This window comes from Protopterus annectens, chromosome 4.part1 (assembly GCF_019279795.1).
Source record: "Protopterus annectens isolate FY-2018-M chromosome 4.part1, PAN1.0, whole genome shotgun sequence".
NCBI lineage: Eukaryota > Metazoa > Chordata > Ceratodontiformes > Protopteridae > Protopterus > Protopterus annectens.
The window spans coordinates 34,937,658-34,962,343 of NC_056734.1; the positions used below are offsets into that span (position 1 = coordinate 34,937,658).

The 24,686-nt window shown below is 35.2% G+C and overlaps 1 protein-coding gene across 1 annotated transcript in view; it reads left to right on the plus strand.

The window, feature by feature from the left end:
* LOC122800743 (maltase-glucoamylase, intestinal-like) overlaps positions 1-24,686 on the plus strand; it is a 1,506,799-nt gene that overhangs the window by 598,917 nt on the left and 883,196 nt on the right. Inside the window, exons 22-24 of the mRNA XM_044069982.1 lie at positions 976-1,064; positions 1,485-1,534; positions 9,530-9,709. Coding sequence (XP_043925917.1) covers positions 976-1,064; positions 1,485-1,534; positions 9,530-9,709 — 319 coding nt within the window. The remainder of the gene's footprint in view (positions 1-975; positions 1,065-1,484; positions 1,535-9,529; positions 9,710-24,686) is intronic.

Here is a 24,686-nt window from a genome sequence, read left to right on the forward strand (position 1 = left end):
TAATGTACGCATGAAGGGAAGGTCAGTGCCCTTTTATTTTGGTTAAAGTTAAATGGGTTCTTGCATGGCATTTATTACTTGATACATTTATTTTTCCACATATCCTAGTTCTATTAATTAATGTGGCAGTTATATATATACAAAATCAAATGCAATGGCTTAAAATTTGTTTCGTAAAATGTATTTAAAAACAGGCTGCATTGCTTAACTTAATCATTAGCTACAGCTTCACAGAGCAGTGTTTTCCACATTTTTCCTTTGTAGTCTATCACAAATTATTTATTTATTTGTCTTTGTTGACCAGGTAAAGTCTGACTGGGTAAAACCCAGTTTCAGTGGAGACCCAGTGAGAAAAGCTCAACATTTAAGTTACATATTATGTGCATTTATAATTTCAGGGTAAAAACACCTCTACATGATCGTATTTACATGGTTTTTAAATAATTTTTAAAAATATTTCTAACATGAACATAGCATTTTAACACAAAAAAAGAAGAGAGAAATTAACATAAATTGGTTAATTATTGAACAACCAAATAATATACAGTAACAATTAATGCATTTATAGCCTGATGGTTGCAGGGAAAAACTGGTGTGTTTTAGAGTTTAGTAATAATTTGCACACAGACAAGCAGAATGCAGCTTAAAAAGACAGATATGAAAGGAGAAGTTATGGAAATGAGCAGAAAGATAAATGGACAGAGGAGGAATTGTAGTTAGTGGTGGGATGTGATAGAAGGAGGAAGAGGAAGGTTTTAGGAAATAAGTGCAATATGAGGAGGAGGAGCAATAAGGTACAAACAGATTGAGGAAACAAAGTGGCTGTAAGAGATGGAGAAAAGTAATCTGAGTAAACTAAGTAGAGAAAGTCTCCAGCAGTATTAAATGTCTTATGGGGCTTGCACTTCAAAGTGTTGGAATACATTCATTATAATCTACTAAGTTCTTGTAACAGCGTGTTCATATTTTTTGCAGTCGGATGAACTCTATGGGGCTTATCATTGCATTAGACGAAGAAGGAAAGGCTTCTGGAAACCTTTACTGGGATGATGGAGAATCAAGAAGTAAGTCATCTTACTATTTTTCATATTGTAATATACCAGGTGTCGTTGCACTCCACTTTTTTTACATTACCCTTTCTTGAATAGATATAGGCTTTAAAGGACACATGTATTTATGTATAGTGGCAATATATGCCTTTTTCATTGTCACTATGGACAACTGTCAAGTTTTCAATGCTAGCTATACCATACATAGCAGCAGGTCTTCATGAGCCTCAAGAAATGTCTGTCAAGAGGGATGACATTAGTGCAGCCTTATACATCTCCCTATGCATTACTGTTAATTGCCAGCTAGACTAGCCTTGTATCATTATATATCATATTGCCTGATATTGAAATATATCCTGTTTCTACATAATTACATTTGCTAATTTTAATTAAACATATCAGATATCATAAATATAATGGATTCTTCTCTTCCAGGTGCAATTCCTACAGAGAGCTACATCATGTATGATTTCTCTCTCAGCAATGTGAGTAATTAATTTCAGATTTACTCTACATTCCATATGCTCAAACTGTTGTTCTGTATTGTATCTGCAATTGACATTTGTTGTACGTGGCAAGGCATAGTAATGATTCTTCGAAAATATGAACTGATTGTTACCAATAATGGCTTCCCAAGAGTGTTATTGCTGAGTTGAAAAAAGTAGTCATAATTCATAGAAATGTTTCATTAAGTAAGTGACATTGCAGTTAATAAGGAACTGATATCAGACTAAACGAATGAAATCTGTGCCAGATCGTCAAAACAAGCATTCATTATAGAAATCATATTTTTTTCACTTGACAAGTATTTTTATAAAGTAGTGTGCTGTAGACATGGATTACAGCAGTACTTTTACCAGTCAACACTTTTGTCATTGTCAAAGACTCTGGCTAACAAAACCACTAAAGATCTAACCTTCATAGTCTGCCAGTCTTGGATATCCCCATTTGTGTACCATAGTATTCGTATTTAACTTCTCTGCCCTGTCCTCCTTGTATTAATTATATAAATACATATACACACCATTTTTTCTCTTTTTTGAGTGGCTTGTACCCTACTGCCTTTTTCACTGCCACTACTACATGACCTCTTTTGTAGATGTCCTGGCCTGCATCCATATTTGGTCACCTGCCCATATATTGACATTTCCCTGCTCCACTTTCTTGCCATCATCTACCTTTTGACATTTTAAAAGTGCATTAATCACTGATACGTCTCTCTGTGTGTGGCAGGGTTATTCAGCTATTGACTGTGCATTGCATTTTAAAAGTACATCCTTTTTGCTTTGTACATTAATGGGGTTCACTCACCCTTTTTGTTTACCCTTAACACATTCTGTCTTAGCAGACCACTCTATATGTTCTTTATTTAATTTGCCATCCCTCCAAATTGTAATACCTCTAATGGTATATCCAGATGTCTGAATATCTTTGAGACTGAAATTCAAAGAAAAACATGACACCACTCTTATCTTGTCTTTTTTTGTCTCTTGTATGCAGCAGTGGAGAGTGATTAACAAAGACTTTTTATCAGTAATAACAGCACAGATTAGTGTCATGACATCATTCATTCTTTAACTTACTACACCCTCTGTCCAAACTCTCACTCATCACTCTATCCTTCATCTTCTTTTTTTTTTTAATATGACCTTAATGTTATGCAAGTACCTATGTGGCAGATACCTGCCTTCTGTTATTAGTACCAAATTATTTTGCCCAATGACCACATGGTTTATTTTGGAATAAGATTAGTCTCGTGGCTTACCTATATGTGAGAATTATCTCAAGAGGTTATGTTTCAGTTGCTCTTACTCACCCCAGGGATTTGACTGATATAAAGTGCCTCTTGGTGCATTAGTAGGGACCAGGTAGACTATAGCAGTAAATTATTCCCCATCTGGAATGTCTTTCAGATGCTTCCTAGCAAGGGTGCTGGTACAGCACTACTAATTACTCCTCTACTGAATTTCCTGCTATGCTGTCACTTTTTATCCCCATTCCTTAGCATTCTTGTGACTTCTCAGACTTATATATTAATATAGTTACAAGACAAGTAGCAGAGACGAACAATGAAAAAGTGATTGCGTCTAGTCTGGGAGAATTGAAACTTGCTGATATAGTTGTAAATATTTCTCAATTAAGACGGTACGTATTCTGTGTTAAAATGTATGCAGGAATTACTGAACTGAGAATTATGCACTTGATTCATATGTACAAATCTGTGCCTAGGCCCAGACTTACCATCATATTTAGTGAGATCTGTCCATCCAGTCACACTGTACTAAGGCCACGTTCTTTACTTGTTTCACTAAGTATAGTTTCAACAATGTTATAAATTATGACCAGAAGAAACAGCTCATGATATTTCTTGCTTTGCATCAAACTGACAACACTTGAATCATAAAGTTGGTCAATTGTTCTCATAGAGACTGCTTTCACTAGTAAAACATTTGTAGAAAATCAAAAACCTGCATTATGTCATGGCTTAGATAGGCAGAATTTGATTAGCATATTGTTCGTTTATTACACAAGTGCCAGAAGTTTGACTGAAAAAATGAGTTTCATCTCTAGGTTAATTATATCAGTATAAAATTACAATTGCATCTAAATCACAGAATGCATTATGCATTTCCTTTATCCGACTGTAACAAATATGAATGCTATCAGTTCATACAAATTGGGGGTAGACTAGAAGTATTTCTGCATATATGTCCCATAATCTGGTTAGCTTCTTCTAAACTTAACACTCTGACTGCAATCATAGATTTTCATACTATTAAAAATTTGCACATAATTACACTCATTATTTGTTATTGAAAACCTGCGATATTGACTAAAATACTCTCTTTTTGGAGCACGTTTTAATTCAAGTGGAAAAAGTCATACAAGGTGACATTAATTATCTTCAAATAGTTTGGGTTATTTATTCCACAGAAACTTGTTGTGAGGCTAAAAGTATTGATTTCTTGGAAAGCAAACAATTTTTATCTCCTGTTTGTTTCCCCATAGAATTTCTGCTAGAATTAAAAAAAGCAGGGATATTATATATATATATATATATATATATATATATATATATATATATATATATGTATAAAACATGGGAAAATAGCAGCAAAGAAAACAAATTGAGAAAAATGACTGAAGGTCCACAGAGTACAAAAAATCTTTAGAGAACAAACCAATGTAGACCACCACAATCCTTCGATAAAACATTAATTTAATATAGCAAGGTAAAATTCAACAAGCAGTTTTTAACAAAGATAAGCGCTTTCGGGCTCTGCCCTTCTTCAGATGAAATAAAAACAATCTTAATCACATTTAAATATCTAATTCAAAACCATTTCCAACCAATCAAAATTTTATACTGCACCCTCCTGTCTTTGAGGGCGGGTTTCATAGGAACAAATTCATTTAGTCCTGGTGTCTTATGGGCTAAAAGCTCAATTATCCACTTTGCTTCTTTTCTCTCAGTGGCATCTACTAAGCTACCCTTTCTTATACTAGGAAATACATTTGCAATAGCTCTAAATCTAAACTGATGGTCATTGTTTATTTCTATATGTTTATAAAGTGCATTGTGCATATTACTAGTTCTTATGCATGAAAGATGTTGCAAAATTCTAACTTTAAACATATTATTTGTTTTTCCCATGTAAAATGCTTTGCATTGTTGACACTCAGCTAAATAAATTATATTCTTTGTTCTACAATTGGCTTTTGCTTTAAAGTAAAATAATTTCCCTGTTACTGGATGCTTAAAAACAGTCTCTTTATTAATACAGTGGCATGCCTTGCATAGCCCACATGGTTTTGTACCTACTTGACAAATGGAACTTTTCTTATGGTTACTCTTTTCTTGTGTCAAAATATCTTTCATATTTTTATTTCTTCTAAATCCAAATTTGGGTTCTATCCCTACTATTTCTTTTATTTTATCATCAGATAAAAGTATATGCCAATTTTTCTTGATGATGTCACATACACCATGTATATTACTACTATACGTGAATGTCATTCTATTAAATGCAAATTTTTGGCCATGTTGCTCTTCTGATGAAATTGTCTTAAATGTAGATACAGATTTCCTATGTGTATTACCCTGACTTAATTCACTTACTATTAACCTCTCATTATGACCTCTATTTTTAAAAATATATTCCATATTCTTCAATTCTTCCTCAAAATCACTATCTTTAGTGCAAAGTCTTGAGGCTCTACTTACCTGACTCCTTATTATATTCTTATATGTATGTCTGGGGTGCATACTGTCATATGTAAGTAAATTATTTTTCCAGCATTGTTTCCGAAACAAGGAAGTAACAAAGCCAGATCTTTCTTTTTTAATTCTGACATCCAGAAAATCTATAGCTTCATCTGAACATGTGAGAGAAAATCTGAAAAAAGTGGTGGTATGTTCCAAATATTCTATGAAAAGTACTAGTTCTCTCTTTTCTCCTTCCCATAAAATAAAAACATCGTCCACAAAATGTCTATAAAGAAATAGATGCTTTTTCCATCTGTTTTGGCCCCCTAGCACAAAACATCTCTCCCAAAATGACAAAACCAAATTTGCATATGTATTAGCACAGGGGGTGCCCATGGCTACCCCCTGTGTTTGTCTATATACATTGTTATTGCATATAAATACATTGTTATATAGAACCAAATTCAAACATTTTCTTATTGTAAATAATTTCCTATCATCTGATTCACCCATTTATTTGCATAGTTCACAAACAGCATTCATGCCATATTCATTTTGTATCACTGTAAACAAGTTTACAACGTCTAAGGTGACCATTAACACTTCTTTTCCACATATATCAATGTTTTTTATGGCTTACAAAAAGTGTTGTGTATCTTTCAAAATTTCTATTATTCTTGTTGTATATGGTTTTAAAGTATATTCTAACCAAATAGATACATTTTCAGTTATCCATTTTCTACCTGAGACTATCGGTCTCAGTGGGGGATCTTCATAATTTTTATGTAACCTGGGTAATGCTTTTTAAATAGGTGTTACTGGATATTCTATTAATAGAAATTCACTAAGATCTTGGTCTATAATATTGTTATCCAACATACATTTAATACACTTATGAGCTCCTATTATGATGTTATTAAGTTCTAATGGGTTAATTTTCAAGTAGGTATTACCTTCTATTAATAAATTATTTAGTTTAAAATAATAATCATCCTAATTTAATACGACAACCGCTCCACCTTTATCTGCCTGTTTTATTATGATGTTATCATTATTCTGTAAACTCATTAATGCTTGTTTTTGTGTATTTGTTAAATTAAAATATTTCTGATTTCTACCTTCTTCTAAATATTTATATAAATCAGCTTCACATACTTTAAGAAACATTTGCATGGTAGAATTAAATGGTGGCATGAATGTACTAGGTTGTCTCAACATATGATGTCTATTTTGTTGGTTAAATAAACTTTGCAACATTACTTTTCTACCATAAAACATCATATCCATGACTATTTCATTAAAAGAGCCTTCTCTACTTGGTACGAAGGACATACCTTTGTTTAAAACAAATAATTCATCATCATTGAGAACATAGTTAGATAAGTTATAAACAATATTATCACCAGTCAATTTGATGTCCTTCTCTTTTTTGCCCCTCTGCCTTCGCTGCTGGCTCTCTTCCATTCTCCTTTTTTCTTCATTGGAGCTGTCAGTTGGGCTAAAAAATGCTCACCCTGCTGCACTACTTCATTTGTCTTGGGCCTTGCACCCAAGTCCTTAGATTGAGTAACAGCTGCATTTGGAACAGCAATTACTAAAGAAACATTTGTTGTTTCTTCTGATTCAGAGTGTTGTATAGTTCTCTGTCACAGAGGTTCCGTAGTTAAATTTGAACTCGCTTTTTCCATCAAGTTACTTTGTTCAGACATAACTAATTGTTCATTACTGTTATTCAAATGAAAAGTCTCTTGCGCTCTTCGAGCGCTATTCAGCGTGGTTCTACCTCGCATCACTTCCGCATATGATGTGTTGGTCTCAGTTAAAGAGACATTGGAACGGATTTCTCCTTTTTCCTCACTCGGCCATATGAAGATGTTACCAGTCATGAAATCTTTATAGTCGCACTGTAGCTTTTTTACTTTTGTTTGTTGTAGCCTCTGGTCAGTCATTGAAAAGGCACAATATAGCTTGTCTAATTTTTTAGTGAATCTTTCTCCTTTAAATTCAGTCTCTAATTGCATTTGTAAAACACCCACTTCTGCTGTGAGTTTCTCTTCCTCTGGTGCAAAAAATTCCAGGAGTAATTTCATATATGAAAAGCCTGTATTTATGTTAATACGCTGCCATTTGGCTAGTAGCTCTGGATAATGTTCACCTTGTTGTGAGGCTAAAAGTATTGATGTCTTGGAAAGCAAACAATTTTTATCTCCTATTTGTTTCCTCATAGAATTTCTGACAGAATTAAAAAAAGCAGGGATATTATATATATATATATATATATATATATATATATATATATATATATATATATATATATATATATATAAAACATGGGACTTAAAAATAGGCTCTGTTTCTGCAGTTAATATACTGAAATCATGCATTATTTCAATTCAACAGAAATTTAGCAATTGATTGTAAGAAAGGATAACAAAAGAATGACTATAAATGGGCATATCATCTTTAGTTGATTAAACCATTTATTGACACTCACATTTATGCCAGGCCATTAATATATATATAAAAGTAGCTCATCTGGACCTCAAAACACCACTGATTGCAAAAGTATGCCAATATATTGTTCATAAAAAGAACTCAGTAAAGCAATGATACACCCAAAATTGACAGCATAGAACAAACACACACACACACACACACACGCATGCATGCACACACACACACACACACACACACACACACACACACACACACACACACACACACACACACACACACATGTACACACACACACAAGTGAAATAATCTAACAAAAAGGAACTATAGTACCTCAGTAAGTAGGACAACAAATAATTTCATTACAGACAGCCAATACCATATTTTCACAACTTCTGCAATAATGTACCACCATTTTGCCCCACATTAATCTGCAATTAAGTTCCAAATCAATTTAAAATAAATGGTCAGTTACACTATCATGTTATGAAGACATACCTATATCACAAGCATACCAGGCCTTGCTCTGAAGGATGTCTAAACTGAAACATACAAAAATAAATACAACATTGTTACACTACAGTTTCTTCATTAAAATGTCAGTCAGCTGGTATTTTTCAGATGAGACTGATATGCACAGTGTCTCTTCAGTAATGGATAGTGTCAGCGTCTGGGCCCAGCATTGTGTTTGGTTTTAACTGAAACAACCACAAACATCAATGAAACTAGTTTAAGTGTTCATATTTTCTTATTAAAACCATAAACAATTTTTCAGTAATCAGACATGAGGCCTTTTAAATTGAGATAACTATCTAAATGTATGTAGTTCAGTATAATTTCAATAAAGCAAAGTAATGCTGATGAGATATACTTGGGACTTGCACCTATCTGTTCTTGTACAGCTCTTAATAAGCACTAAAGTTGTGTTTAACATAAAACATTTTAAGTTAACACCAAAAATTCTATTATGCTTTTAAATTCCTTGTACTTTCTTTTCCACAGATTGCCACCTTCTGAGCACATAAGGTGCTTCCTTGTGGATTACTTGAAATGAGGTCACTCTTTTCTTTTGTGCCACCGTACCTCTGATCAAATACAGACGATACTGCTTGACTGTTAATATTCTAAGGTGTTCTAAAATGCAGGTGTGACAATAAATAATTAAACAGTAGAGTCCTATGATGTAGAGGATTCTAAGAATTGTAGGAGAGTACCCTGATGTTATGTCACTGCTCTCCTTACATGTCCTCTGACCACAATATCTCCACTCTCCACTTGTGAATCATGAATTTCTATTCCCACATAATAGGTGGAAAGTGCATGCTAGACAGGCTGCCTTACTATTCCTTCTCATATCTGTTCTCTTCAATAGCCTTCTTTAACTTTTGCCATTCTTTCTGTTGCCTTATGACAGCTTTTCATCATACATTACAAGAGAGATGTGATGCCAGTAGTGACAGTTTCACAAACTCTCTCTTTTTATTTAAAGTGCTGCTCATGAGACCTTCGAACGCAGTTATGTTACAATTGAACTGTGTTTATGTTGCTTTTAGATGAACAAATGCATAATATCAGTTTCTTAAGAACAAAAACATACAGATGCCAAAATGAATATGATGTATCTATCACCCACACTATGCATGTTTGAGTTGACCAAGGGAAACTAGTTTCTACCTTCCTAGCGTTCCACACCTCCTGACAACCTAATGCCCTCTCTGTTAATGTTTAACTAAGTAAACTGTGTAGGTTGCAATCAAGTAACCATTTTTTTTTTCTGAAGGAAAATTGTATCTTTTATTTTTGTCTTCATGTTCTTCAGAACCAGCTAAAGATGCAAGCAGTAAAAAGTAGCTACATTGACCGAAACAATCTACAGTTTGATGAAATTAAAATCCTTGGAGTTTCACACAACTTACAAAATGTAACCGTGGCACAAGAGGGAACTGGTTCTACAACAATCATATCAAAAAATCAAATTCAATATGACACTACCTACAAGGTAAGGTTTTCTACAAATGTTATGCTAAAAGAAGTCTTTAATTGATAAGCATCGTTTCCATACAGCACAGACTGCAAAATGTAAAAGACTTTAATGAACACATTAAACTTACATGCAAACAGTTTTACCTTAAGTACACATTCTGGTTTTCACTGTCCTGTCATATAAGCTGATGATACTACTGAACATTTAAAAGAGCGTCCATACACAGACACAGTATCATGTATTTGTCTGCAGACTACTGAAACTGCAATAGTTACATTACTTTAATTTAAAAAACTCAAGAAGTAGCAAAGCATCTTTTTGCTAGAATGTTTTCAAATAAAACAGCATTATTTACCACTTTATTTTACTATTTTTCTAGAAAATGTTTTCACGGGGAAAAAAAATCAGCATTATTTAACTCTTTGTTTTACTATAAGTAAAATTAAACAAAAGTAGTACCACTTTATTTTAGCATATGCACTGCGGTGGTGGTGCTGCTGTAGCATTGTTGACTTACAGTAAGACGCTGTCTGGTTCGATTTTCTGCTAGAGCGTCTTCTGCGTGGAGACATGCGTAAATGGGTGTACCTTCGTTGAAGGTTGTGCGTCAGAGCTGGAACTCAGTATGTAAACATCTACTGCCAATCATTAGCAGAATGGAGTTCCGCTATGGCGACCCCTAACTGGGAAAAGCCGAAAGACACAACAACATCGACAACAACAACAACTTTAAACAGAAAAGCAGAACAAAAGTTCAGTTTCATGCAAAGCTAAAAGCCTTTTTGTGTCATAATGCAAGTAAATTAGTGCTTTCTGCACAAATGCAGTGGTTGTATTCGTACGCAAAAAAAAATACAGCGATTAGTCCACAAATTACTTTTATCTCCAAGTTAAGCATGCAGAAGTAAAGCTACAAGACATAGGACTTTATCAAATTAATAATAGTTTATATTTCTTAAAGCTGCACTATCTAGACTATTAAACAACTGGCCATTTACAAAAACAATATTTGGAAAATTAAGTCAAAGATAAAAAGAGTAAAATTGACTGCCACCTTTTAAACTACCCACTGAAAATCTATGACCATGCAGTTAAACTATTCTATAGTTATTCTTGTTTGCAGTCCCAGCATATATTTGAATGCAACACAGAGATGTATGATTAATTTAAAGCAGCTGGTATCTCACATGCATTTGTATATACAGTAAGCCCATTTCCACCTGGGTGTGTAGTATTTATTTATTTATTTGTGTGTTTAATGTTTGACACCATATTCTACTCATCTGCTCCTGCATGGGAGTAATACAAGTGAGCATTTTCTCTAGTTATCTTTGGCAACCACGGCTGCTCTGTTTATAAAATATGTGGCTCCATTTCCTTCAGCATAGAATGTAACACTTCATTGTTAATGCAGTATAAAAGTATACATTTTTGTTTATTGCCACAGGATAATATGCAGCAGTAACTAAACACCGTACTTGACAACAATAGTAAATAAACAATAATACACTTCTTTATTATGCCTACTACAGAAAATAGGGACGGAAAATGAGTCAAGTCCATCACCTAAATATAAACAAGCGGTGATGGCGATTTCTTTTTTTTTTAATTCTGCCTTACTGGTTTGTACACTTTTACTTTTCATACAGCATATTGGGGAGTGAGCTAGAACCATCCACATGAACATATGTAGTATATGAGTATGCTATCTGTAGTAGAAATCACCCATGAATTACACAAACATTTTTAAGCATTTACAGAAATTGGTGGATTATGAGAACTACGTTTGGGAATGGTGCCAGACAGCCAGTTAAGAAACTTTTCTGTACTTCTTATAAGTGCTGTATTTACAACCAGCCCTTACCTGCTCTTTGCATTTTGTATTCCTGACACTTCCTTAACTGGCCTGCATAGTTTCTGAACTCACAGTGTATTTTCCATATCCATAAAATCAGTGTTATTTCTGTGTGTGTATATACTGTTCTCTCTCTTAATTTATCAATCCCATTTCCATTTCAGACAAAAATATAACTTGTTATTGATCTGTTATGCAGCACGTGTTAAAGATCTCATATGCATTTTCTTTATTGTTTATAAAATAAATTGACTATTTAACAAACTCTTTTGGTCGCTGGCATCATCATATATTTTTAGCAATCAAAGTTGTACAACAGCAGAACTAACAGAGGACCACGGTTTTGCCATCGCAATACGGTTAAGCACTTTGTGCCTCAGTGTGAGCAACTTCAAAAGCAACACAAGTGCTCCTGCAAGGTGCTCTATTTAAAAAAAAACATTCCAGAATATAAAAGCAGACAGGTGCTTCTAGTACAACACAACCTACCCTGCCACATGTGTGGGGAACAAGAACATTCTACCTGTCTATTCCACTATAGCACAGATACGAATAGCATTCTTTTACAAGAAGTATAAAAGTTCTGTTTTGGCAACTCAGCTGCAGCACATCAAAAACACATTGTTACTAGTTACGACAATGGCAATTACACACAAACTATTTACACATGCACTGTTTCCAGGAACAGTAAGGAATGTCAGTCTTCATATTTCGCACTATAGCAGCAGTTCAGCACAAGAAAGTGTGTAGACTAGTGTTTAAGACAGTTAGAGACTTGACCTTTCTTGTCAGATGGCATGTTTCTGGGTATTTATTGAACGCTAATTATAAAAACAAACTGAGCTACCTGTAATAGCAGACATTAACCTACTTGCAGGAACTGTAGAAGTTATATTTGAAGATTTTATTTTGTCCAATCCTGATCGAAGTTTGAAGTTATGAACTCTGATCAAACCAAATTACCATCTGCTGCCACTGTTTCTTGCTTTTTCCCAGCGTGCAAAGTGCGGGAAGAGAGCGAGAACCAATCAGTAGCAATCCAGCCATCCACATCACCTACGTGACTGCTGGCATGGCAGGCTGATCTACTTCCAGTTTACTGCGGTTGCAAACCGCATAGTCTTCTGACCATCACACACTGATGTCTTCTGTCCTTAATCCGGACTACTTTTACAGCAGTCTGGATTTACAGTCAGAAAGTATTTTTTTTTTTAACCCGGAACTCGCTAAGCATGCACAGTTTGAGTTCCGGGACTTTGTTTAACAGAGTGTCAGTGAGTCAGTCGGACTCACAGCTAAGCAGCAGCCAGCATAAATAATGTAGAATACAAAAATAAATACTTTATTTTATTTTTTTAAATGTTCTTTCCACAGCTGGGAGGGCTGCTGTCCTGCAGTCCAACAACATGAGCTGCCACTGGTTTTTAGTCAATTTTTAATTTAATTGCATTTATTTAAACAGTATTTCCCTTTAATATTGCTACACACTTAAGTGTGCTAATTTGCACTGCACTTGAATTGTTTTTACTGCTGCTTTAGCTGCTTTTCTGTAACAACAAAAAAAAAGTGCTAAGCTTATTTCCCACCTTTCCTGTAACTAATCTTGTCCAGATACAGATTTGCTGTATCCAGTACTATTTGTAAGCTTCTTAGCCTTTCTGTGTTGGAGGGAAGCCTTCTAGCTTGTCAGTGGGAGTGGTAAGCACTAGGTAGCCTATCTACCACAAGAGGTGTGGTTTCTGGCCCAGAAATTGTAGTTTATTGGCTGTTTAGGCAGCTTTTACATTCCCTTCAACTTTCTGGTTTAAAAGCTTGTGTTTGCCCTTGTTTCCCGCCTTTCCTGTAACTAGTCTAGTCCTGATACAGATTTGCTGTATCCAAGACTGTTTGTAAGCTTCTGAGCCCCCCAAGCCTTTCTGTGTTGGAGGGAAGCCTTCAAAAAAAAGTTCTAAGCTTATTTCCCAACTTTCATGTAACTAATCTAGTCCAGATACAGATTTGCTGTATCCAGTACTGTTTGTAAGCTTCTTAGCCTTTCTGTGTTGGAGGGAAGCCTTCTAGCTTATCAGTGGGAGTGGTAAGCACATAGCCTATCTACCTAACACATGGAACACATAGCCCTCCAGAACAACCACTATCACAACTCTCACATAAAAACACAAACCACACACCCACCTTCACGGAAGCACTCAATCGAAATTTACCCAAATAGCAGAAACCTCCAAGACAGAAACTCACTCAACCACCATAACACAGCACAAACCACAGGACTCATAGCTCACCTCCACAGTGTGCCTCTCAACCTAAGCCCCTAAGGCTAAACATTTTGCCCAATACACTAGTCATAGGTGACTCAATAGTGAGGCACATAGATGTCTCACTCACTAGGTTGAATAAGGAGAAGGTTCACAACATCCAAGGGTTATAGGAAATGGCTTTGCAGAAGTAAATGAATGTTCTGATACTAATGTTCTGAATCTGTCCAGTATTGAATTGTCTTCAATACATATTCAGGTCCTTAATAAAGGGTTAACATTTATACCTGGTTTTATGGTTTCGGAAGATTTATTAGCACAGGATCTAATGAGTTTTTGCAGACTTTTGAAGGTGAGACTGTTCTTTGGTGAATCTGATTGTAATGTTGATGTTGGCAAATTTATATATCATAAATCCAGTTTCTCTCCACCCATGCATCCTATAGTTCATCAGTTCCAGAACAGCGTACTTAAAGATCTACATTTCTTCAGTTCTGATGTGATGTACAAACGCAATAACATCACATATGCTGAAAAGCAGGCTATTCTGGAATTACAAAATAATAAGGACATTGTAATTATTTCAGCTGACAAGGGTGGTGCTGTTGTTATTTTAAACTGGATTGATTATGATAATGAGGCCAAAAACAATTATTTGATGCTAGATACTATTCAAATATGTCGATTGATCCCACGTTTAGATTTACTCAATGGATTGAACAATTCTTATCAGACGCCAAAGATCGGGCGATTATTACTATGGAAACTGCACATCAACTTCTCATTAAGGATCCTAGTATTCAGTATATCTACTTCCTCCCCAAAATTCATAAAGATTCTACCCATCCACCGGGTAGACCAATTGTTTCTGGGAGGGGATATATCACCGAGCCATTATCATTATTCTTGACCAAGTATCTCAAACCTTTGTTAACCTCTATACATTCACGTTTACAGGATATAACTCATTTTTTACAGATTATTTCTGATATGCAACTTGAATCTGATTGGTATTTATGTACACTTGATGTTAGTGCATTATATACAAACATTCCACACCAGGCAGGTCTGGAAGCTTTAGCTTATTGGCTAGAAATGTCTAACTTATACAGTTTAGATTTCAACTCCTTCCTTGTCGGCCTGGCTGAGCATGTTCTTACAAGTAACGTCTTCTATTATTAAGGACCTTTGCTTTTGGCAAACCAAAGGGACTGCTATGGGGGCATCCTTTGCCCCTATTTATGCTGATCTCTTCATGGCTTATGTTGAATTACATATTATCTATGAGCCTTCAAGAAATACATTTCTATCCGATATTGATATATGGAGACGTTACTTGGATGACATTTGGCTTGTTTGGAAGGGCACGGAAACTGGACTTATGGAATTTGTTTCATATCTTAACAACAACGAATGGGGATTGGTTTTTACTGAACATCATGATTTGAACAGCATTACATATCTAGATGTTCTAATCAACAGACTTCCAGATGACACCTTAGGGACGGATATGTTCAGAAAATTCCCACAGTACAATTCCATTTTGCATGCTTCCAGCTTCCACCCTCCACACATAGCACGTAATATTCCTAAGGCCCAATTTATTAGGGCCAAGCGTATTTGCTCAGAACATGCAACATTTTGCAACAATCAAGTTGACTTGACTAAAAGATTCAAACTAAGGGGTTACAAGGTGGGGGATATTGCAACTGCCAAACATCAGGTTAATTGCATGGACAGATCGGACTTACTCAAATATAGAGAACATTCCAATACATCACCTCAACCACTCAGATTCACTACTACTTTTTCCAGGAATTCCAATTGCCTCATTCAAAGTATCCACAAACATTGGAACATTTTACAGTGTGATGATGACATCTCTAATATAATACCAGCTCGATGTCTTTTTTCTTATAGGAAGGGTAAAAATCTGAATACATATTTCAACCACTATAAACATAGTGACACCAGATACACTGGTTATGTCCAGACGACTCTTTCTGGTGATATTTTATGTGGATGTTTTCCATGCGGACATTGTACCAATTGTCAATACATTAATAAAGCCAAAGAATTCACTAGTAGGAATTGCCCCCAAGTTTTTGATCTCCACTTTTTTGCCAATTGCAGTAGCGATTGGATTATTTATCTGGCTACTTGCAATTGCGGAGCATTTTATGTGGGGCAAACATCACGGCCCATGAGATTACGTATCTCTGAACATATTAGTAACATCAAACAGAAGAGAATTAATAATGCTTTATATAAACATCATATGGCACATCCAACAGCTAGATTTATGTTTACCATTATTGATATGGTTTTTGGGGATCGTTCTAACAAAACAGGTTGGCATACAGTATTAAATGGAAAGGAAAAGAAATGGATTATTAAGCTTGGTGGGTTGTTTCACCCCGGATTAAATGAATATTTATGAATATCCACCAATGAAATCTGACTGTGTACCTTATAAACAGCTTTGATTTGATTGTCTTACATGCACTGAAGAAGGCTGTGTACATTGTTTCCAGCCGAAACCGGTCTGTTTGCTGTTTGTAGTTATGTATTGTTATACTATAATATAACAATTTATGCATCTGGTCGCTGTTTGCTGGCTCTTCTTTTTGTGTGTTTTATACTGGATTCTTAAGCCGTGCATCTGCTCTCGTGCAGGGGATTTTTTTGTGTGAATAAGGAGAAGGTAACAGTCAGCTGTCTATCAGGTGCCAGAATCTGACACATAACACACACACACTCAGGTCACTCCACAACAAGTACAGGTATGACTCTGTCATTGTCCATTCAGTTGTCAATGACCTGAGACACACCTCCCTGGACTACATGAAAAGAGACATGGTAGGGCTCTCAGATTATGTGGCCCAGGCAGGTATGACACTAGCCCTGAGCAGTATCCTATCATCACCCAGAACGATAGTGTAGTCCAAACAAAGATCAAATTACCACTGTAACAGTTATAAATAAATGCAATCTGAGGGTCATGCTGCTCAACGCTAGAAGTCTAAACTCAAGATGCACTCATTCGAAGCACTCCTGAAAATGGAGAACATCAACATTTCTGCTGTAACGGAGACCTGGTGTAAACCGGCAGAAACCACCCCTGCACTACTAGGCTATAACTCATTCCACACCTTTTGGCCCTGAAATATGGACCAAAGCTCCAAAGGCAGTGGTGTCTCCATATTCATAAAGGATATGCACACCTTTAGACTAGTAGTCCAGCATGATGCAACTGAGATATTTCAGGTACAACTACCATTGGGTAAGACTGCGATCCAGGTTATAGCCTGCTATAGGTACCTATCCATGTCCCTAGACTCTCACTCCACGTTCCTAAGCACCCTGGAATCTATCAAGATACAACCCAACACTCTCATACTAGGAGTCTTCAACTATCCCTCCATCAACTGGCAAAACTACTGAAGCACTAATACACTGTCCCAATGTTTCCTGGAATTTATCAGTTCCAATTCCCTGGACCAGCTCATTGTGACCCTCACTAGAGGAAGCAACATCCTTGATCTGGTTATTACTAACATGAGCAACTGTTGCTGTACAGCAATAGTCAATCCCTTCCTGGTCAGATCCAACCATAAACTAATCACCATGGAAATCCACATCTCCCCCACACCCCCCTGCAAAGGTAATCACCTTAAAAAATGTATCCAAAGATGACTTTGTAATCTTTAAAACAGAGGGGGCTAACTTCATGGCATCCATGCCAGCAGAAAATAGCTGCATGACTGCTGAATCATACACAGATGCACCATACAAACATATACATAAATGCATGGAACTAGCCATACCCAACAGAACCAAGACACTTTCCTCCAAATAAAAGGAAGCCAATCTGGTGGTCACCGGTCATTAATAAACTCTACAACAGAATGAAGAAACTGTTGCAGAAAAAGGTGAAGTCCCAAGACTGAAAAAAAACAAAAAGCTGAGATCCCTTGTAAAATCCTCTAAATCCAACTATGAAGGCAGAATTGCGGCAGACACTAAAAGCAATCACAAAGCCTTCTGTAGTTATATCAAGAACCTCCACGGCAATACCCAGATTTGCTCTGAGTTACTGCATAATGGTACTTCCTATACTGAGCCAACAGATATTGCCAACATACTGGCCAACAGACTCAGTGCCAAGTTTACCCTTCTCTCTTCCCCCCAAAGGACCAGTAACAATACCAGAAGAATGACAGGCACCCAGCATTACTGCAGCCCAGGTTAAAGCTGCATTGTCCCAGGCCAAGAATACAGCTTCCATGGGACCCAAAAATATCTCTGGCTGTGTTCTATATGAACTACAAAGTGAACTGGCACCACATTTGTGTGCCCTGCTCAGTCACAACCTCACCTCAGACTTTGTCCCTACCAAAAGGCGTACTGCTACAGTCATCCCTCTCCATAAAGGGGGAATGACTACAGACCCAGGGAATTATTGCCCCATTAGCCTGATGAGTCTGATATGAAAAGCTATGGAGTGCATCATCATGGATCTGATTAACAAAGATACAGGAAATCTTCAAACATTAGGCCCCATGCAGTTTCACTTTGCAAAAGGGAGATCATGCCTTCTCAACCTGGTTGACTTCTTTGAGTCAGTCACCAGAGCTATGGATGAAGGTAAGGCAGTGCATACAGCCTACCTCGATCTGGCCAAGCCCTTTGATACCATTCCTCACTCGGGAATTATTGATAAACTCACCAAACTAGGCATCAACCCCTATATCACTAGGTGGTTAGCAAATTGGCTCACAGATAGAACACACAGTGTGAAAGTAGCAAACTCCAAGTCAGACTGCTGACCAGTCATGAGTGGAGTCCCACAGGGATCGGTCCTTGGTCCTCTCCTGTTTGGCATCTACTCCTCAGAAATAAAGGCCAACACAAAGGGACTCTAGCTGACAAGTTCGCAGATGACTGCAAGCTGGGATCCATTATTAACTCCCCAAGTGATGCAGACATCCTACAGAAAGGCCTCACTGAGACCAATGACTGGTGTCAAAACCATGGCACTAAGCTTAACTCCAAAAAATGTGTCATCATCCCCTTTGGTAAAAACTCAGTTTCCACTAACTACCACATCAATGGGAGCCCACTGAACACTGAAGGCGTTATAACAGATCTGGGGATGCAGGTTGGCAGCAACCTATCCTTCTACCACCACATTACCACTGCGGTCAGAAAATCCTTCTATCTGGCACATCTCATTACCAACGGTTTTGCATCCAGGAAGAAAGAGGTCATCATCTCTCTCTCTCTCTCTCTCTTCTCTTCCCTCATTAGGCCAGTCATCGAGTATAATACCTCATTTGGCAGGTACCTCACTATACACAGAAGTACCTGACGAAGATTATCCTAGGCATTAAACACATCCTACATAGACAGACTCAAAAGACTTGATCTATTCTCAGTCTCATATCGCCTACTTAGAGGCAATCTCTGCTTGATGTACAAAGCCATGTCTGACCCAGCTCTGCTAGAAATGCTACATCTAAAGAAATCCCAATCCCTACACACCACATGCTCCAGAGGCCTCAACCTCATTGCCACAATCAACAGAACATGCTGGAGGGAAAGGTTCTTCACACAGAGAATGCCCATGCTCTGAAATAGACTCCCCATACATGTGAAGCAGAGCACCTTGCTGTCCCTCTTCAAGAGAAATCTTGATGAGTGGATTGGTAATAGAAAGTTCACCATAGTGGCTCTAATAGTACATTATCAAAAAACAATTTTTTTAAACTGCATATACACTAGCATATTTCACTAAAGTGTTACTAATGTCTTTGATTTTAATAGCTTGTATGGACTCATAAATTCTTTTCAATGGTTTTCTAATGTTTTTTCCTACATAAAAATAGTGTGTGATTCACATGAAGCTAAATGCACTACTTCTTTTGAAGTAGAAGTAAATATATTGCTAGCCCAAACTTGTCTATCCAGATGTTTAATAATAATGCTAAAACTCTTATTTATATATCTAGAAAATGTACATTCTTGACATTGAAACATCCTTGTTGTTTTTATAAAATGCACTGCATTTCTTTTTCCATTTTTCAGAACTGGTTTAACATTTTATGTTCTTTTATAAATGCACCAAGGTTTATCTCCAAGAATCTTTGCAAGACCCATGATTCCCATTATTTTATTTCAGTCATTGATTTTTTTTTATCCCAAATGCATCCATAAAAATCGGTAGTAGAAAGGCTCTACCAAAACCTCCTTGCCTAACTTCACTTTTATTGAAACATTGATATCCTTGGAAAAAACAAACATTAGTGCAAATTTAGTAATTCTGTTAACTCTAACATCAGAAATAATGTCATTTAATAATGTGTATCCTCTAAAAATAGATCCATTGAGCATGCTGCCTCTAACTTAAATATGTTATTTTCATTTATTAATCTACTTAGTATAAAAATTGACCTCTGATTCCATTCTTTTTCATATAATAAGGGTGCTGGTTGTTAAAAAAATCGTCATCAAAATTAATTTCTTCTAAATATTTTACTATAAAAATGCCAGTTTAATAAGTCTAGGTTGATATTTACTTCTAATAAGTGATCCTCATTCAGTAACTACCTATCCTTACAAAAACTTGTGGTAGTGTTTAAAAATTTGTAAACTATTTTAAATTCCTTTTTACTACCATTAAAGTTTTTAAAAAAATCAATTGTCTATGTAATGCTGGTAAATGCAAACTTGTTGAAAAAGCAGGTGTTTAACCATAAATTCTTCCCACCATTATATTAGTAAGTTTGCAAACTCTGGTGCTACCCATGCTCTCATGATGACACTTTTTTTTTTGCCAATAATAGTTGTGATCAAATGTAAAAGTACTGAACTTTGACAAATAATTTCTAACAAACTAAATACACTGAACTTGAATAATACTATTGTGTAACAAGGTCACATGAGGTAAAAATCATAGTTTCATTATGATTCAATTTATAATTTAACAAAATGTCCGACAATATCTATGAATATTTTAGATAAAACCTAAATACGTATATTGCTTGGATTTAGTACAGAATCTGAAAAAACAGAAATGGGTTCAGTTTCATAAAAAATGGCAGCTACAATGCTTATAAAAGGTGGATTGCATATGTCCTTTTGAATTTTGGGTATTCCAAAAGGTTTTTGTGATATTTGGAAAATCCACTTTAAAAAAACAAATAATAAACAATCAGTTTGACCTTCGTCTAATAAATTTAATGAATAGCAATGCAATATTCTTAAACTTTTGCTCTATAAAATTAAGAGAAACTTTGTCATAAAAATCAGTTTCAGTTAACATTAAGGACATACATTCAATGTAATCATTAATAGTCATCAACCCATTTCCATTACCCTTATCTGCTTCAATAATTCTTATGTCATCATTTCTACTCATTTCAAATAATGCCCTCCTTTCATTTTTTTAATTTAAAAACAAATGTCATTTGGATTTAATAGTTCCCATAATTCATTTTCAGAAACATTATGAAAAATTTGTAAGGTATTATGTAAAAAAGGGTTAAAGGTGCTTATCTTTTTAATAAATAAATGTTATCCCAATTAAAATATGTAATTTCACGTAATATATAAATTAATTTAAGTTTGCAGGTGTATAACATTTAATCGATAACTTTAGCAAAATTTTCTCTGTTAGAAGGAATAAAAGAAAACCTTTGTTAAGAACAGACACGTGATGTTCATTCAAATAAATGTCACTAAGGCTGAATACTTATGAGTTTGTGATTACTTTGTCTTGCCTTTCTCCATCCTCATCCTTGATTTTGGTTACTTGTGTATACATTTTGTTTCTGCCTTTTTGCCTGTTTCATTTAAAAAAGGATCAGGTGATAAAGGAGGGGAGGTAAGGCATTACTACTTTAAGTTACTTCAGCATAAGATCTAGATGTACTTGGTTATGCTTTCCAGTTTTCTTCCTCTGTGCTGCTTCTATCAGAAAGAAAAAAGTGCTAACTGTGAAATTCTGCTCATGTTGTTCGCTGAACTCAATAAAATCATTTGATTTCTTTAAAGAGTATGCAACTCTTTTATTTTAAGCCTCTGCATTTCCTAGTCATTTTCTTTCTTTTCCACTAATCAATTTTGACAAAAAGCCCATCATACAAGGACTGATAGATGTTAAAATTGTTGTCCACTTTAATAATAGTGTCCAATTTACAGATCTGAGACTTCTGTTTATTCACCTTGGTAAGATCATTCTTAAAAAGGAACTTCATAACTGAAATGCCAGTTTCATTAGACAATTTGATTATCTCTAAATATAGTTGATCACCTTTAGACACACCATTGGGAAATTTAAACACTCTTAAGCCTAAGTAAACTATGTTTGATGATGCATACTGTTCTAAATAAAAGATTTTATATTCAAGTGACTTCAATTTAAATAATTGTTTTTCAAGTTCATAAATATTATTTTTTGCAGTTAGCTACTGCTGATTATGTAAGGGTTGGTGTTAGAGTTTAATAAATCATAAATCAAACAATTAAATGGTAGATAAACCACCAGGATTGCAAGTTCTCTACAGCTAACCACTTTATTGTTTGTTAAGTGCTTTCTTCTTCACCAGACTTCAACAGGCAAAGGTACCCAGATATAGAAAATTTCACAATACAAACAATAAGAAGGGAACATAAAACAGAAGATTAGTAAAGTAGAAGTTAAACCAATAGAAATTCATGTGAGACAATGGAAGTAAATAGGATGTATTACTGTGAAGCTAAATTAATAACAGTTAATATCTTACCATAAAAAGCAGGGCAGAAAGGGAAATGAATGGAATAAATCAAATTCCATCAAGGAAGTATTGAATAGAGAAAACTGTAAAGCTATAAAGACAAGAAGTATCACTGTTAGAAGAGTACAGAAGAAGGAACAAATCAAAAATGCATAGAAAGATGGACTTACTTAAAGAAATGCACATTATCAAAACAGACCAGGATTCATCATGTACAGTTGCAAATAATAAACTATAGATATCAGCACAGGCAGAAAAACTTAGAAGACATGCAGATAAATGTAAAGGAAAAGTACAAATTAAGCAATTCATTGATGACCCAAAAAAGTTTTATAGAGAACTAAGAAACAAGACAAAAGGAATAGAATCACCATCAAAAATAAATATATATTAGAGAAATATCTATGAAGATCCTTCAGAAAATAAAAGATGCTGAATGGATAAAAGAAGTAAAAGAAACAGTGAGAAGTTCAAATATATAGGATATGAAACTGGATGAAGTAATGATCAGAGAATTTGAAACAAAATTAAGAAAAGCTCCAAAATAGAAAACTACAGACCTAGATGCAGTACCTAACTTCTGGCTAAAAGTTTAACATCTTTACAGAATGACTTAGCCCCAAATAAAAAAATATATATATTTATATGTGTATCCCAAACAGCCACCAACTTGGTTAATGACATGAAAAATGATACTCCGTCTTTAAGTGTGAACTTATAAGACATCCTAAAAACTATACACCAACAACTTGCCTTTCAACTATATATAAACTTTGCAATGGAACTGATGCCGACAAAGTTTATAGTCATTAAGAAGAAAACTCAGTCTTAGCAACAGAGCAAAATGGTAATGAAAGAACATCAAAGGAACAAAGGATCATTTTTGTTAAATAAAATTCTAATGGAGAATTGTAAAAAGCGGAAGACTGTAAGTATGACATGGGTATATTACAAAAAAAAAACATTTGACAACATCCCACATCAGTAAAACAAGGATTGCATACAGATGTATATGATACAGCCTACATTAATAATTACAATACAGTGACCCTGAAATAGTGGCAAACCACTTTGCAACTAAGTCATTATAAAGGACAAATCATCATCCCTAGGATAAAAATTCAAAGGAGGATATTCCAGGGTGACTCTTTGTCACTGTTGCTTTTTTGTCTTGCCCTTAACCCAGTAATATGTCTACATAACAAATTAGGTCATGGTTACAATTTGGCTCACAGAAAACAACAAAATCTTAAGACTTTTCATCTTCTTTTAGTTGGATGACTTAAATCTGTATAGTTCATAAGATGAGGAAATCAAAGCACAACTGGAAGTGATCAAATTTTTCTCAGAGGATCTAAAAATGCCATTTGGTCTTAAAGCATGAGCAAAAGCATCATTTAAAACAGAAAAGCTGCAGTACAAAGAAACTATCAGTCTGGGACAGGAATGTGAACTAAAGGAACTTGAGCAGGAGCGAGTGTATACATATTTAGCAAACTGCTGAAGGATTGGCAATAAAACTTGAAGAAATGCAAACAAAACTCTGTAAGGAATATATATACCAATTTACTCTTCCTGCTCTCACATACAGTTTTAGGATGATTGTCTGGCCCCAGAAGGTATTGAATCAGTTGCCCAGGAAAACAAGAAAAATGTGTCATGCTTATCAAGTGATATATAAAAATCAGTGTATACCAAGATTATATATTCCACAGTCTAAAGGATGAATGGGCCTCCTCAAAACTGATTACATGTATAGATGTACAATCATAGGACTACATACAGATCTGCTGACTTTATCAGATCTAAACATAATGAAAGTTTTGAAACATGAAGAGAACATTTCTAAGATGACTTCCCCACCTAATGTATCAGAAGCATATTGTTGTCAGTTCAGAGTGGTTTTATTTTGAAGGAAGTATGTCCTTTTTGAAACTGATTACATGTGTAGATCTGCAATTGTAGGATGGCATACATACCTGCTGACTTCACCAGATCAAAACATAGTGAAGGTTTTAAAACATGAAGGGAACAAATCTAGGATGACTTCTACAGTTAGTTTAGCAGAAGAATATTAGTGTCAAGCAGGAAATGAAATAAAACTA